Consider the following 14,599-nt stretch of genomic DNA (forward strand, 5'->3'; position numbering starts at 1 on the left):
TAAGTCCCTTTCTTTTTACCCCCTTTTCTTATAAGGAGAGGATGGGAAGAGGAAGTGGATTTGATGGAGGAGGAGATACATAGGAAGTGGAGATATCCTCTTTATGTGCGTCTCCTCCTTCATCGGATAAGGTTAGGCAACGCATCTGCAGTTGCGGATGTCTATGGGCAGCGGTCGCTTCGCCATTTTGGCGGATTCAGGTGGCCGCTTACTCGTTTGCCACCTTATGTTATAAAAAAAAAACATCGCGATACAACGTGCATATGTCTGCGTAAAATTCAAAGATATGTGTGAAGTCAACCCGCAGTGGGCCAAAGGTTGGCTATAGCCTAGTCACCCTAAACTAGTGTAGCCTCCGAACTTCTTAGTAAGGACGTATAGTGATTGAGTTACAAATATTAGTACATGAACGTATGAAAATTGTTTAAGCATCATTGGAAATAGATTATTGCATTACACTATTTGATTTAACGGCGTTATAACTTACCATATTTAGCACTTCCCACCAGACATACAAGAATCACTAACCATTTTGTATTTGTAATTGACATCGTAGACAATGTACGTCACTAGCACACACTCACTCGGTACTGAATTACTTGCCGATGATATTGTCACAATAATTGAATTAGTAAAAGCACCTTGTCCAGCAGTTAGATGCAAGATTTGAGTTTTAAGAGGCAGGACTTGTCAAGCGCACGTCAATATAAAACGAACAATGAGAAGTTCTATACTTGCTTCCTTATGTGTTCGTGTGTGTTAAATTGTTTAAGATAAACTACGTTCATACAAACCTTTTAACTATGTTATCAGCATGATATCCATATGTATGATTGTCATCTTTACTCCTCAAAGATTTTTTTTTAGTACAACGGCTTTGTCTAGTCCGTTTCTCTATAGTCAAAGGATGCAAGGGTATAAAAATTTATCAAATAATACTAGATGTGCATTGAATTTATTTGTTCGAGGTTTTCTATCGATACTATAACCAGATGATGCAAATGTTATTAAGTTACACTTTTTCGGATTCTTTCCTATACATACTCTTTTATTTATTAAACTGATAGTAAATATATTCCTATTATTAATATAAAATGACAATATTTAATTAGTTTTGGTGCAGCATTTGCGTTGATGCGTCATTTTTGAGCTATTTTTTTTTTTTACCAAAAAATTGATACGAAGTCGTCGTGGCTCGTCAATATTACGTTTGCGTGATGAAGTAGGCTTAATTTAGAATATGAAACAGCGCGTTAAAATCAGTCAACATGACTCGTCAGTCGCGTATTACGAATACAATGTTTGCCACGTTGACACAATTTTTATAAAATGAAGGTATTAGTGATGTTCAGTACTTGTCGATAGCTGCGAGGATAAGGAATATTTTGCTTATTTCTCTATAGTACTGCTACTATCAGTCTGCTAGATCTCATCTCCTAAGATTCAGATAGCAAATAAATCTTATCTTACTTCTTACTTATATTACAAATGCAAAAGATGGATGTTTGTTAGAGTTTACCGCCTAAATTGCTGAACAGTTCTCGATAAAATTTGGCATTTGTTAGAGCATAATCTGGAAGTACACATAGTCTGCTTACTTATCTTTTTGTAATTCTACGTGGAAGGAGTCGCTGGCGAAAGCTAGTTATCAATAAATAGTTATAGATGTCGTTTAATGGTAATTATATTTTATCTGATATTAAAGTAAGGTTCCTAAGATACGAAATGAGTATATTAGAGGAAGTTTGAGAGTAGCCCCCATAGTAGAGAAGGTTAGGAGTAAAAGGTTAGCATGGTAAGGGCATGTTATGAGGAGGGATGAATCGCATGTTACAAGGAGAACGTTAGTTATGAGTGTGGAAGGGTACATCGGTAGAGGTAGACCTAGAAAGAGATGGATGGATTGCGTGAAAGGTGACATGATCAAAAAGGGAGTGATGACTGAGATGACGTATGATAGAGTTATGTGGAGGACAAAAACCTGTTGCGCCGACCCTACGGGAGTAGGATAAGGAGATGATGATGATGATGATGATGATGATGAATAAAGTAAGGTTACTATAAAAGGTGGTTAAAATCAGTAACTACACAATAGTGTAATATATGTAGCAATGAGTTTAGTTTGTATTAGAACAGCGAACATTCCAGATCACGACCAGGAAAGTAATTTCTGGTAAATAACGTTCTAATGGGTAATCTATAAAGCTGTCACTTATAACGCAAAATAATTGCTATTCAATTACAAACACTGCGTAAAACTCTGTTAGCCTAGTAACGTAATTTCCACAGAAATGCGTTATGTTTATAACTACCAAACATTGTGCAAGAGACTTATTTATTTTATGTTGAAACGTCGTAAAGTGACATCTGTAATTCTTAGAGAGCGCACATACCTATGGTTATTCTGTCGGACAACAGTTGTGCGATTGTCGATTGTTTCGCAGCCCATCCAACTGTTTAGTTTCACAACCACAAATCCAGTAGTGAGCGCACCTCCATACAAGCTCATAGGAATCAAAGCTTGCGATAATTTAGTCTAAGGTGTGCGTGTACTCTTTTGTCTTCTTAAAAACTGTTTTCTGTCACTCGTCCTTTTTAAAATCGGATCAACAAAGCAAAGATAAAAATGTCTCTACGACTAAAATCCTTTCGATATTCGTTAAGAGAATGTGAGTGAAATGATCATGTTTGATACTAACTTAAACATTTTAGTCGCATTGAACTTTAAAAAGTCAATCACAGCTTCAAGTTAACAAAACTAATTTTTACTTGTAAATTATTTTACATTTTTATTTATATACGTGCGCTTTAGTTTTGAAGCTTGAGAGAAAATCTAAATGGAATTTAATTTTTTATATAAAACATTTTATTGATCATTCAATTGTTATGGCGAAAACGAGGAAAGGTTATAGTTGCGTGTTGTATTAAATTTTGATACATTTGTAACATGCAACATGTTGCGTAACAACATTCTTATATATCGACGAATGGTGTGCGCAAACGCATTATCTTGCTGATATCTGGCGGTAGTCTTACATTGCTTTATGAAAAGTATTCATTGGTAGTCAAATAATTACAAGATATAAGGCGCATTTACTAGATATAGTTATTCTAAAATATTTTTTGGAAACTAAGGTACAATTAATGTTAGAAACACATGGCTTAAAAGTTAAAAAAATTAACCAACCATGTATTGACTTAAGTATTTTGAAATAGATTTAAAAATATACAATATTCCAATTTTGAATAAAAGTATAGCGGTGATTAAAAATAGCTACGCTTTAAGTGGATTTGTTCTCAGCTAAACTTTACTATATTTATAGCGTGGTCATGTGCAATTGCATAAAACGTTACGTATAACATTTACATAATTACGCGTAAATTCGACACTGAGTCTCGCTTCGTTGTGAAATGTATAGAACGCGTGCCAACTCACAGTTAGACACGATTAAAACTGTGGTAAACTTGGAAAGTTTTTTATTTGTAAGTCGATAAATGGTAATACGCCTAATTTGTTCCTGTATTTCCTCTATCTATAATACCATACTCAGAGTTATTATGTGGCTACTAAGGTCTCTTATCAAAGACTTAACATCAACTACTACATTACAATCTGTTATGCAACCCATGCTCATCTCAAGCTTGATTAATGTCAAAGAATAGTGAATCTACAGAAGTGTTCATCTTAATGTGATTTTTTTAGAAATAATCTTCTTAAATATTTCATTAAAAGACGTCCAGAGTGTGTTTAAAACCATTATTTGACAATATATCTTACAGAATATTTAAAACTTACAATCAGTACAATAAAACATGTTTTTTTGTTTCATTCTAGACCAATCCGATTTGATAATAGTATGAAATACAACGTCTAGGTTACATCTAGGGGGTAGAGGAGAGGATACCAATAATCTGGTCCTGTTCGAAGTAGTTAGTTAGTTTAAATTTTTGAAATCTTAGGAGGGTAGAGCCGAGCATCTGGGCTCGTCCTTGCCCAAAGCCGACGCTGATGTGTATGCATTTTTATTAGTGTTAAAACAATTAAGAGTATTATTCAAACTACGCTCTACTCTAAATAATCGCTTAAACATGTTTCTTTTTCTGTCCACTTCACTAGACAAGGAGGTCAAGTTCGCCGACGTTGTCCGCGATATTCATGTCTTTGTATAGCAACGCTTTCGCTTTCAGTTGCATCTTATAATGTTTTATTCATCTATGTTTGTTTTAGAAACAAACATTTACTGACCCAGACAATGTGGGTGAAATTTAATGTTATTTTTAATAACGTTTATAAACTTGACAGTTGATATTATAGGAGCTAATCCTACTTATATGAGGATATGCTTAAGAAAGGAGTGGATTCAGATATGACGGCTGATAGAGATGTATGGAAGAGCAGCACATACTGTGCCGACCCTCCGTAAGTAATAAGAGTATGTTGATGATGATGATTTTGAGCTAATCCTACCTAAGTAATAATAAGGAAAACTTGTTTTTTTAGCCATTATCCGATTGCTTTTTTAATGTTATTTATAAATATTCCTTGTCATTTCAAAGTTAGTTATGTTAAAGTTATAGTTTATGCGTGTTTTTTTTTACAATAATTGTTGAATTATTGTAAAACTTGTCGGGATTCGAACCTGCGACCACTTTCAAAGTATTCCGTTCAACTGAACATTGCATTGCTAATTATTTGGTTTGATATACGTATGTTATCACACTCCTTGCGTTACTATTAAGCTTTAATTGCCATTATTTACGCTAGCTATTTACCGAACAAAAGAAAACCTGTTAGAAGGAAGTTCATACATAACTTTTACATAAAATATTTGCAATACTATACTTGTATTAAAAATCTAAATTATTTACGTAATGATTTAGTTTTATAATTATTGAATCATCTTGAGTAAATCATTTACATTAACACCTTTATTAAGATTTTTACAAAAGAATATATTAGCAGCCTATGTGTTCTTCCACACTATACCTATTCTCAGTTATGCCAAACTAGCTTTCGCTAGCGACTCCGTCCGCGTGGAATTAAAAAAAACTAAGTAGCCTATGTGTTCTTCCAGACTATACTCTACATCTGTGCCAAATTTTATCGAGATCCGTTCAGCAGTTTAGGCTACAAACTCTAACAAACATCAATCCATCTAAACTTTCGCATTTATAATATTAATAAGATTAGTAAGATTTCAACGACATCCTCATTTACAATATTTATAATTAGTCAACAGTAACTATGGCTATCTATTAGATTAACTCTGTAGTTTTTAACGTGCAGTAACAATATAAGCTAAGAGTGGTAAATTATTACATTTTTAGGAAGTCTTCTGATCTACACACTTTCTTCACATTTCGTTTTCACACTAATCTCGAACTGTTTTATTTGTATCGTAGTATTTCTAAGAAAAATGTTAACGCCACGTTCAAGGAAACGTACTTGTGGTCCAGTGGAGCTTGTTTCCGGCACGCACTTCAGACGGGACCGGGTTCACTTCCGCGTGCGCGCGACTTTCTCTAACTACACGTTCGTGTTTATTGAATCTAGCTTACGCGAGACAAACATTTTATTCACTTTATTGAATGCTACGTTAAGCTATTACTATATCCAATTCTTAGGGTTTCAGATATTAAATTGGACAATCAATAATTATAAAAACTATCATACTAACATTATAAATGCGAAAGTTTAGATGGATGGATGTTTGTTAGAGTTTGTAGCCTAAACAGCTGAACGGATTTCGATGAAATTTAGTATAGATGTAGAGGATAGTCTGGAAGAACACAGAGGCTACTTACTTTTGTGTTTTTTTTTTAATCCACGTTGTCGGAGCTATAATGTACATAGCTACTATCAATTAATATAATTGATTCGGTTAAAGATGAATTTATATGATTTTCAAATTATGTCATTGCTAAATCTTTGTTTTACCAAACAAAAGGTTACTTTCCATCTCTACTGAGAGATCTCTTATTTCAAACAACAATAAAATCATGTAAACATCTCGACCGACTTCCACAAATGTTATTTGAGAAACAATGATATAATTGTGCGAGTATTAAAGCCGTGAGAATACCGGAACGAGATGACAATAAATGATTAACTTAGCACAATCTTGGTGAACAAAGATACATATTATAGCTCTGCAATTAAATTAATAATTCCTAAAATTAGAATAACAGACAAAATAGATTTTTTTTTATAATATAAGGTGGCATACGAGCAAGCGGCCAGCTGAATCCACCGAAATAGAAAGAGACCGCTGCCCATAAACATCCGCAATTACAGATGCGTTGCCTACCCTTATTCGACGGAGGAGACGCACATAAAGAGGATATATCCCAATGAACTGCGTCTTCTCCGCCGTCAAATCCACTTTTCTTTCCCATCCTCTCCTCTTAAGAAAAGGGTGGATAGGAAAAGGGACGAAAATTAGGCCTCCGGCACCACACTCATCAGACGAAACGCGGAATTGCACCCACTTCACGCCTGTCTTCTGTGTGGTCGTGGTATTACACCGGGCGAGCCGACCCATTCGTGCGAAGATGTTAAAGCGGGCTCTACCACTTTTTAAATAGATATCTCAGTGTCAAATCATTCTAGAAATTATGCATCTTTGTACAGGTTTCCACGAAGCTATCGGCGAGACAATCGCTCTCTCTGTCGCCTCTCCGCGTCATCTGCAAACCCTGGGTCTGGTGCAGAAGTCGATCGACGACACGGCGCACGATATCAATTATCTGTTCACACAAGCTATGGACAAGCTGGCCTTCTTACCATTCGCGCTTGTGATGGACAAATGGCGCTGGGATGTCTTCACTGGTGACATCAGGAAGGAACAATACAATTGTCATTGGTGGAGGCTCAGGTTTGTCCATTGAGTTTATAGAGGAAAAACATAAATGTGTCTTTAAATTTGCGATGTCAATTTTTAACGTTTTAAATCACGCTTATTAAAGTTTTGAGAAATATTTCAAATTCCTGATCAACTTTTACAACAAAATTTAGACCGCAGTAAGAGTTTTCAATGGCAATTTGACTCCTAACATCTCTATAGGAGCGTGCGCACACTTGAAACTAATCTATCGCACAACTGTTTAGTCCCGCTTTGATAGCTATGAGCTTATATGGAGGTGCGCACACTGCTCGATTTTTAGTTCTGTTAATAAATAGTTAAAATGGCTGCGAAACAATTGACAATCGTACATTGTTATGCGATAGTTTAGTCGTAGGCGCATATAAATAATGAAATTCTATACGATGTAATACGTCATCAGCTTTAACCAGTCAATCATTCTCACACTCGTCGAGGTTTTAACTTGTTTTTTTTCTAAGTCGACCGGAAAATGTATTACATAACTGTTACCTTGTGAATTTCTTTATATGGTCTGAACTTTTCTCTTTATAGACATCAGGAAATAGTTTTCATGGAAGTATTTGATGGGATGTGGTCCTATTTATGTGTTATTTTGATTCGTTTCTTTGATAACGCTAATTGCTTTATGTAATACGATTTCTTTGCGTAACTACATTAAATCTAATCCAATTGCATGGGATATTTAAATAATAATGCTAATATTATAAATGCAAAAGTTTAGATGGATGGATGTTTGTTAAAGTTTGTCGATGAAATTTGGCATAGATGTAGAGGATAGTCTGGAAGAAAACATAGGCTATTTACTTTTTTTTTAATTGAATACAGACGGAGTCGCGGACTAAAGCTATATTATAAATTTTGCAATCTCAAATTGGAAGGTATTTTTATAGCAGTAGAGTTCGTTGAATATCTTTCCCGTTTGCTTTAATTCTTACTTCCTACGATATTTATATCAAAATTATATTCATTAAAATGTGTGACAAGTCACACGATGTCTCCAAATGTAACACAAGTTATTCAGTAACATGGCATAATACACACGGTCCGCTGCTCTGGGAAATAAGCGTTGCCTATTCTAGGTCAGTAACCATGAGTGCAGTTACTTAACTTTATTATGTTCTAGAAGTTACGGATAGGGCCTTGGGCAATTACTTCATACACCTTACTCAAATTATAAAAAAACATAGGCTACTGAAATCTTTTTTTAATTAACCGCAGACGTAGTCGCGGGCGATAGCTAGTTATAAGTTTAAATATAGATTTTAGAAAACACACCTGTGTTTATGTTCGGAGATGTTTTGTACGTCAATTTGCTTGTTTGTTGTAAGTACATGTTACAATTGGTTTATGTAACTTGTAACATCTTACGGAGATTGACTAAGTGACCTGATTTACTGCAATCCTCACCTATATCATTAACTTTTTATGTTACCATAGATGACAGCCAATGGGTGTTACATGTTACAAAGTATGACTAAAGTAATCGCGTATAACCTCATTTATGTTACAATGGTGACACTAAAGTAAACATACTGAGTGATTATTTAGTAACCGCAGGTTACAAAAATACAATTCTTGTCTCAATTTCGTACATAAAAAGCGGTGGCTCCTTTATACGTATTCATGAAACAAATTTATAATATTGGTATGATTTTCTAAAGTGTTATTTTTTCTCTAGGGAGCAATATCAAGGCGTGAAGCCACCTGTCCTTCGTTCAGAAATGGACTTCGATCCCGGCTCCAAGTATCACATTCCCGCTAACATTCCCTATATAAGGTAAGATTTAATTATTTCTATGGTTTGAGGTTACATTACATAGTTACAGGCCTAATTTAAGTCCCATTATCTTTACCACCCTTTTCTTATAAGGAGAGCATGGGAAGAGGAAGTGGATTTGACGGTAGAGGAGATGTATAGGAAGGGGAAATATCCTCTTTATGTGCATCTCCTCTACCGTCGGATAAGGGTAGGCATCGCATCTGAAATTGCGTATGTCTATGGGCGGCGGTCGCTTCGCCATTTTGGCGGATTTAGGTGGCCGCTTGCTCGTTTGCCACCTTATGTTTTAAAAAAAAAACATGAACTAAAGATCAAATGATAGAGAAATTAAAAGTTCAAAAAGTGAAGCACATCTATTTATAGAAATATAGTTATATACAATATTAATCTTAGTAATATTATAAATGCGAAAGTTACGATGGATGGATGAATTTTTTTTAGAGTTTGTAGCCTAGACTTCTGAACGGATATGGATGAAATTTGGCATGAATGTAGAGGATAGTCTGGAAGAATACATAGGCTACTAACTTTTCAATACTTCCGCGTACGGAGTCGCGGACGAAAGCTAATTATAAATATTTATACATAATGAACGCTAAATAAACCTTATTAACGCTACAGTAGCTTTGTGTATATATCTATCTTTAATGTTTATGCAATGCAGTATTACCTCTATTTTATGACTAGCTGTTCCTGTTTATTGTTTACATTTGACAAATTATCAAATCAATGACAAAATATCAAAATGACATGACATGACAAACTTTGGCAATCTCGCTTCCTTGATGTTGGCAGTAACTTATGGTCTCTTTCCCATATAGGGGTTTTTATCCAAAATATTTACCCCCTAAGTTTAATGGCATGAAAATATATAGCCTAAAGCGTGACGTAAGTGTAGGGCTTTTTATTAGAAAAAATATTCAAAAATATGCTGTAATTGCTGACATCTTAGGCAACAAAGAAGTGTGTGTTTACGCTTTATTATAATAGTATAGATTACAGTTATTCAACTCATTATAATTACATACATGTATATAATTATTTGTATATGTAGGTATAAAATTAGAGCATCTGAGTATTACAATCACTGACTGATCTTTTATATGCTTACTCAACTCTTTAGTATTACCGCACCGTAACAGATATTAAATGTTATGTGATTTCGTAATAATATAACTATTTTATTAAGTTACGTTCAGTGATGACAACTTAAAGATGCTTTGTAGTTATTTCATAGGTTAAAGAGCAACCTTCTTTGTATATTTCATTGATCCCGTTGTCATTATATTGAACTTCCGTAGGTTACGTTTAATAAATAGTAAGGAAAAAATATAGGAGTCTTTGTTTCTGACGGTACGTACTTGCCGACGTTATGGGGTGTAATCTAATTTGTTATACGGTGTGCTTTTATGTAGTCAATACGTAGTTTTAAGACGAAACCAATAACCAATGAACTGACCCGCTCAATACGAATGTTACGATACGTAAGATTACACTGTTTAATGTCGGACTTTAAACTAAAATAATTCGTACCTACGTAAGTATCGAATAGGAAATTAAACCAATTAAAGATATTTTAACACATAATATTGTATTTAATACTTTCGGGCATTATTTACATCATTCAGATAATCACACGCGCATTTCAGTCGTCAAAATAATAAACAAATACACAATAAAAAAAAACTAAACACAAAACAACATTTAAAGCTACAAATAATATAAAAAAAACAGAGATCAGTTCTTAGTGGTGGAACTCGTGCCCACCCTCGGAGCTACCGAAGTGGCCTCCGACACCTTCCGAACTTCCGAAGTCATGACCTCCATAGCTTTCGTGGCCTCCGAAGGAGATTTCGTGCTTTTCCTCGTGATGCACAATCGGTACTGGTACCTTCACCGGGTAAGGCACGTGCTTCTCAACCGGGTATGGCACGTGCTTTTCGATGTGAACTGGTACGGGCCTGTCGACTGGAACTTTGACTGGAATAGGCACTTTCTTCTCTACCGGGTACGGGATGACCTTCTCGACGGGGTAAGGCGCTGGCACTGGTACTTTAACCGGGTAGGGCACTGGTTTCTCAACATGAACTGGTACTGGGTTGTCAACATGCACCTTCACTGGATAAGGCACTTTCTTTTCAACGGGGTAGGGCACTTTCTTTTCGACAGTGTAGGGTACGGGTTTTTCGATATGCACCGGTACGGGATGGTCTACTGGCACTTGTACGGGGTAGTGAATGATTTTTTCAACTGGGTAAGGAACAGGTACTTTGACTGGGATCTTCACTGGGAAATGCACTTCCTTCTCAACTGGATATGGGTGCGGCACATGTACTTTTACTGGCACGGGGATGTGTTTCTCGACGGGGTACGGCACATGTTCGTATACTTTCACTGGGACGGGCCTGTCGACGTGGACTTCGACGGGTACGGGTACGTGTTTCGTCACTGGGTACGGTTTCTTAATATATTCAGGTACTTTGATGTACTCCTTGACGGGGAAGTGGACGGTCTTCACAACTGGGTACGGTTGAGGCACATGTACTTTTACCGGTACCGGTACGTGTTTCTCTACTGGTACGGGTATATGTTTCTCGACCGGGTACGGTATGGGAACCTTCTTCACGATAGTGATTGTTTTTTCCTCGTGCGTTTCATGGCCGTGTTCACCTCCGAAGCTGCCGCCGTCACCTCCAAAGCTGCCTCCTTCACCTCCGAAATCGTGACCGCCATATCCATGTCCAAAATCGCCTCCGAAACTTCCATGATCACCACCGCCATATCCAAAGTCTGAAAGACCTCTCTTGTCCTGCTTCTTACTTTCTTCTACTGGTTTTGGTTCAGCCTTGTTATCCTTTTCTGCCTTCTCCTCTGCCGTGGCCAGGCTTATAGCCACGGCCAAGATTAAGGAAGATCGCTGTAATAACAAAACACTAAATTTATTTGAATTCAAATTAATCTTTTTTAATCAAATCAATAAAATCTGAAATAGAACATCGCCATTTTATGATAATCAGTTTACTTATTGTTTTATATTTGAATACTAACCAAAATTATCATGATCGCTTAGCAATGTTGTTCAGCGAACGTTCTTACGGAGTGTGTTGTGCTGCAGAGCGTTGGCCAGTTTTATACCAACAGTTTCGTTTCACAGATCCAACGTTGCATACTTTCGCCAGCACGGAGCCACATAGATGTGTGCGTTCACAATTTGTTGTTTATACATATTTTTTGCTCATTTTGAACGATGGGTAACTCGGTTAATAGGGTATCGATTTTGTAAGATTAACTAATTGTCGATTTAATTTACGTCCTCTATGAGCTGAGTATAATTCACATGTCATGTTAATAAATGTAAAACCATAGCATTTAGATGTACCGTGAGAATGTTATTGCGATGTTTTATTTGCTCTAAGATTTTTTTTATGGGAATATAAATAATGGCTTTAACGTTTGTAAAAATGTGTAACAATTATATAGAAGAGAGACCTGTTTTGGTTAAACTAAGAATCAGTACAGCATCATAAAATTATGATTCTGCCCTTAACTTGCAATACAAGAAGGTTGTAGTTAAAGTGAATGAATTCGGATATGACGGCGGACAGAGATGTATCGAGTACATTGGTGTTCATATAAACCAACCGCTTTTCTTTTCTCTGTCAGTCTTCTGCTGTATATTAAAAAATGTCGAAAACCAATCTAATTTGTCACGATTGTGTCAACATATTTTATTGATATTAAAATACCGCGTTAACCCATATTCGTTAGAATTAAACGTTCGAGCGCCTTTTTCTTACCAAGGCAATTGACTGTAATTTTCTTAATGGATATATTTTCTAATCATAAAATCCGTGCAATTTTTATAGCCTCGCAGACTGCTTGGGACATTTCGTCATATGTCCTTCAATATCATAAACTATCATACTAATATTATCAATACGAAAGTTTTGCTGGATGTTTGTTAGAGTTTGTAGCCTAAACGGCTGAATATTTAATGAAATTTGGTACAGATGTATATGATTGTCTGGAAAAACACATAGGCTACTCACTTTTGTTTTTTCTTTTAATTCCACGCGGACGGAGTCGCGGGTGAAAGCAAGTTAATATATAAAGCTTTGTCTTTTTAGCGTATTACTTTGTTTGTATACTATTATACATATCGAATTTTTTAGTTGAATGGAATTATTTTATCACTTAAATGCACTGATAGCAGACCTGGCATTTACATAAGATTATCAAGAGAAATTAACCCAGTTTTATATGTCTATACACTTTGATTTTGATGTCTACATAATGTAATATTTTACCGTCTATAATATATGTTTTAGCTGTGTCATCTGACTAATGTTATAAATGGAAATTTTCGATGGATGGATATTTGTTAGAGTTTGCTGCCTAAACTACTGAACTCACCTCGATGAAATTTGGCATATACTCGTATGTACATATGTAGAGCATTGTCTGGAAGAACACATACGTCACTTTTCTTTTTTTAATTCCCGTGGAGTTGCGGGAAAAAACAATTAGATTGTGTGGTATTGAAATAATTACGGTCTTCTAATACCTATCGATTTAAAAAACTCTGTCTCTGTCAGAAAACACATTTACAATACGAATGTTAGAGAGATGCCATATGGGTGTAGCGGTTTCGGTGCGGTGCCGCATCGTAGCTACGCAGTTGCTTTAGTTCCACGTACATTGGGTGTTATTATTTGTCTCTTAACAATTACATACGCACGTTAACATCAAATTACGGGTTTTATTACTGTTTTAATTGTTTTATCTCTAGTAGTATGGTGCTCTTACTAAAAACTGCTAGCGTAAAAATGAAAATCGTCTATTCGGGTCTTAACTCGGAGTTATAAGTCAAAATATTTATTTTACGTCATCTATAGTATTATAATAAAGCGTAAACACAAACTTCTTTGTTGCCTAAGATCTCAGCAATTACAGCGTTTTTGAATAGTTCTTTTTTTGATAAAAAGCCCTACACTTACGTCACGCTTCAGGCCATATTGCAAACAAAATAAATCTCTGATAGACATCTAAAGCATCTTAATAATGTGCGGTAACCGTTTGCTTTAACTGGTAGATACAATTTGCATAAAGAGTTTTGAAATAAAAAACTTGCTACAATTCATCTTTTGTAATAGACCTCGTATTTAATTAAGGCTGTTATAAGCTATTGACTTAACGCACGTGGGGTCGATACCCGTCTTTCAATTGTTTTTGTAAACTATTTACTAGAAAAACATTAGAGGTTGAACGAAATGGTTAGAAGAAATATCTTCGTGGCCAAAACTGTGTTTTTGTTTTCTTTTCTATATTAATTTAAATTTAAGATACATTACATAAATTTACTTTTCGTTTTTGGTCAATAAATGGTATTTTTTGGAATAAATGCAAGTTACAAATGATCAGGCTAATTTATTAATTAAAGAAATTTTACTATCATACTAATATTATAAATGTGAAAATTTAGATGGATGGATGGATGGATGTATGTTTTTTAGAGTTTGTAGTCTAAACTGCTGAACGGATTTCAATGAAAATTGGTATATATATAGAGGATAGTCTGGAAAAACACATAGGGTACTTACTTTTTTTTAAATACCACGCGGACGGAATTGCGGGCGAAAGCTAGTATTAAATAAATTATAATACTGTTTATATAAAAAAAATTTTGAGATGTTCTGGATACATAAATAAATGTGTGATTTTTCGCATATGTGTTTACATGTACTGTGATTTTACAATATTCTAGAGTAATCTTTGATGAGGAAACCTTACTTGACGCAAGTTTCACCTATTACGTAGTGTTATTACAAACGTTATTAAATTGTTGATATTTTTAATGTCTACCAGTCAAAGATCAAGGCTTTCACGGCCGTGAACTATAAGGTGGAGTACAGACTTTTTACGGAACATTTATTTT

The 14,599-nt window shown here is 35.2% G+C and overlaps 2 protein-coding genes across 2 annotated transcripts in view; one reads left to right on the plus strand and one right to left on the minus strand.

Annotated features, from left to right (window-relative positions):
- LOC106103673 (angiotensin-converting enzyme) overlaps positions 1-14,599 on the plus strand; it is a 102,998-nt gene that overhangs the window by 15,285 nt on the left and 73,114 nt on the right. The window contains exons 8-9 of the mRNA XM_013283497.1: positions 6,632-6,875; positions 8,563-8,661. Of these exons, the coding sequence (XP_013138951.1) occupies positions 6,632-6,875; positions 8,563-8,661 (343 nt within the window). The remainder of the gene's footprint in view (positions 1-6,631; positions 6,876-8,562; positions 8,662-14,599) is intronic.
- Positions 10,236-11,782, minus strand: LOC106103670 (skin secretory protein xP2-like). The gene is made up of 2 exons (XM_013283494.1): positions 11,713-11,782; positions 10,236-11,581 (listed from the first exon to the last, which is right to left on the minus strand). The coding sequence occupies exons 1-2, from the start codon at positions 11,722-11,724 to the stop codon at positions 10,409-10,411; spliced, it is 1,185 nt and encodes a 394-aa protein (XP_013138948.1). The 5' UTR covers positions 11,725-11,782; the 3' UTR covers positions 10,236-10,408.

This window comes from Papilio polytes, unplaced genomic scaffold, assembly GCF_000836215.1.
Source record: "Papilio polytes unplaced genomic scaffold, Ppol_1.0 DF823731.1, whole genome shotgun sequence".
NCBI lineage: Eukaryota > Metazoa > Arthropoda > Insecta > Lepidoptera > Papilionidae > Papilio > Papilio polytes.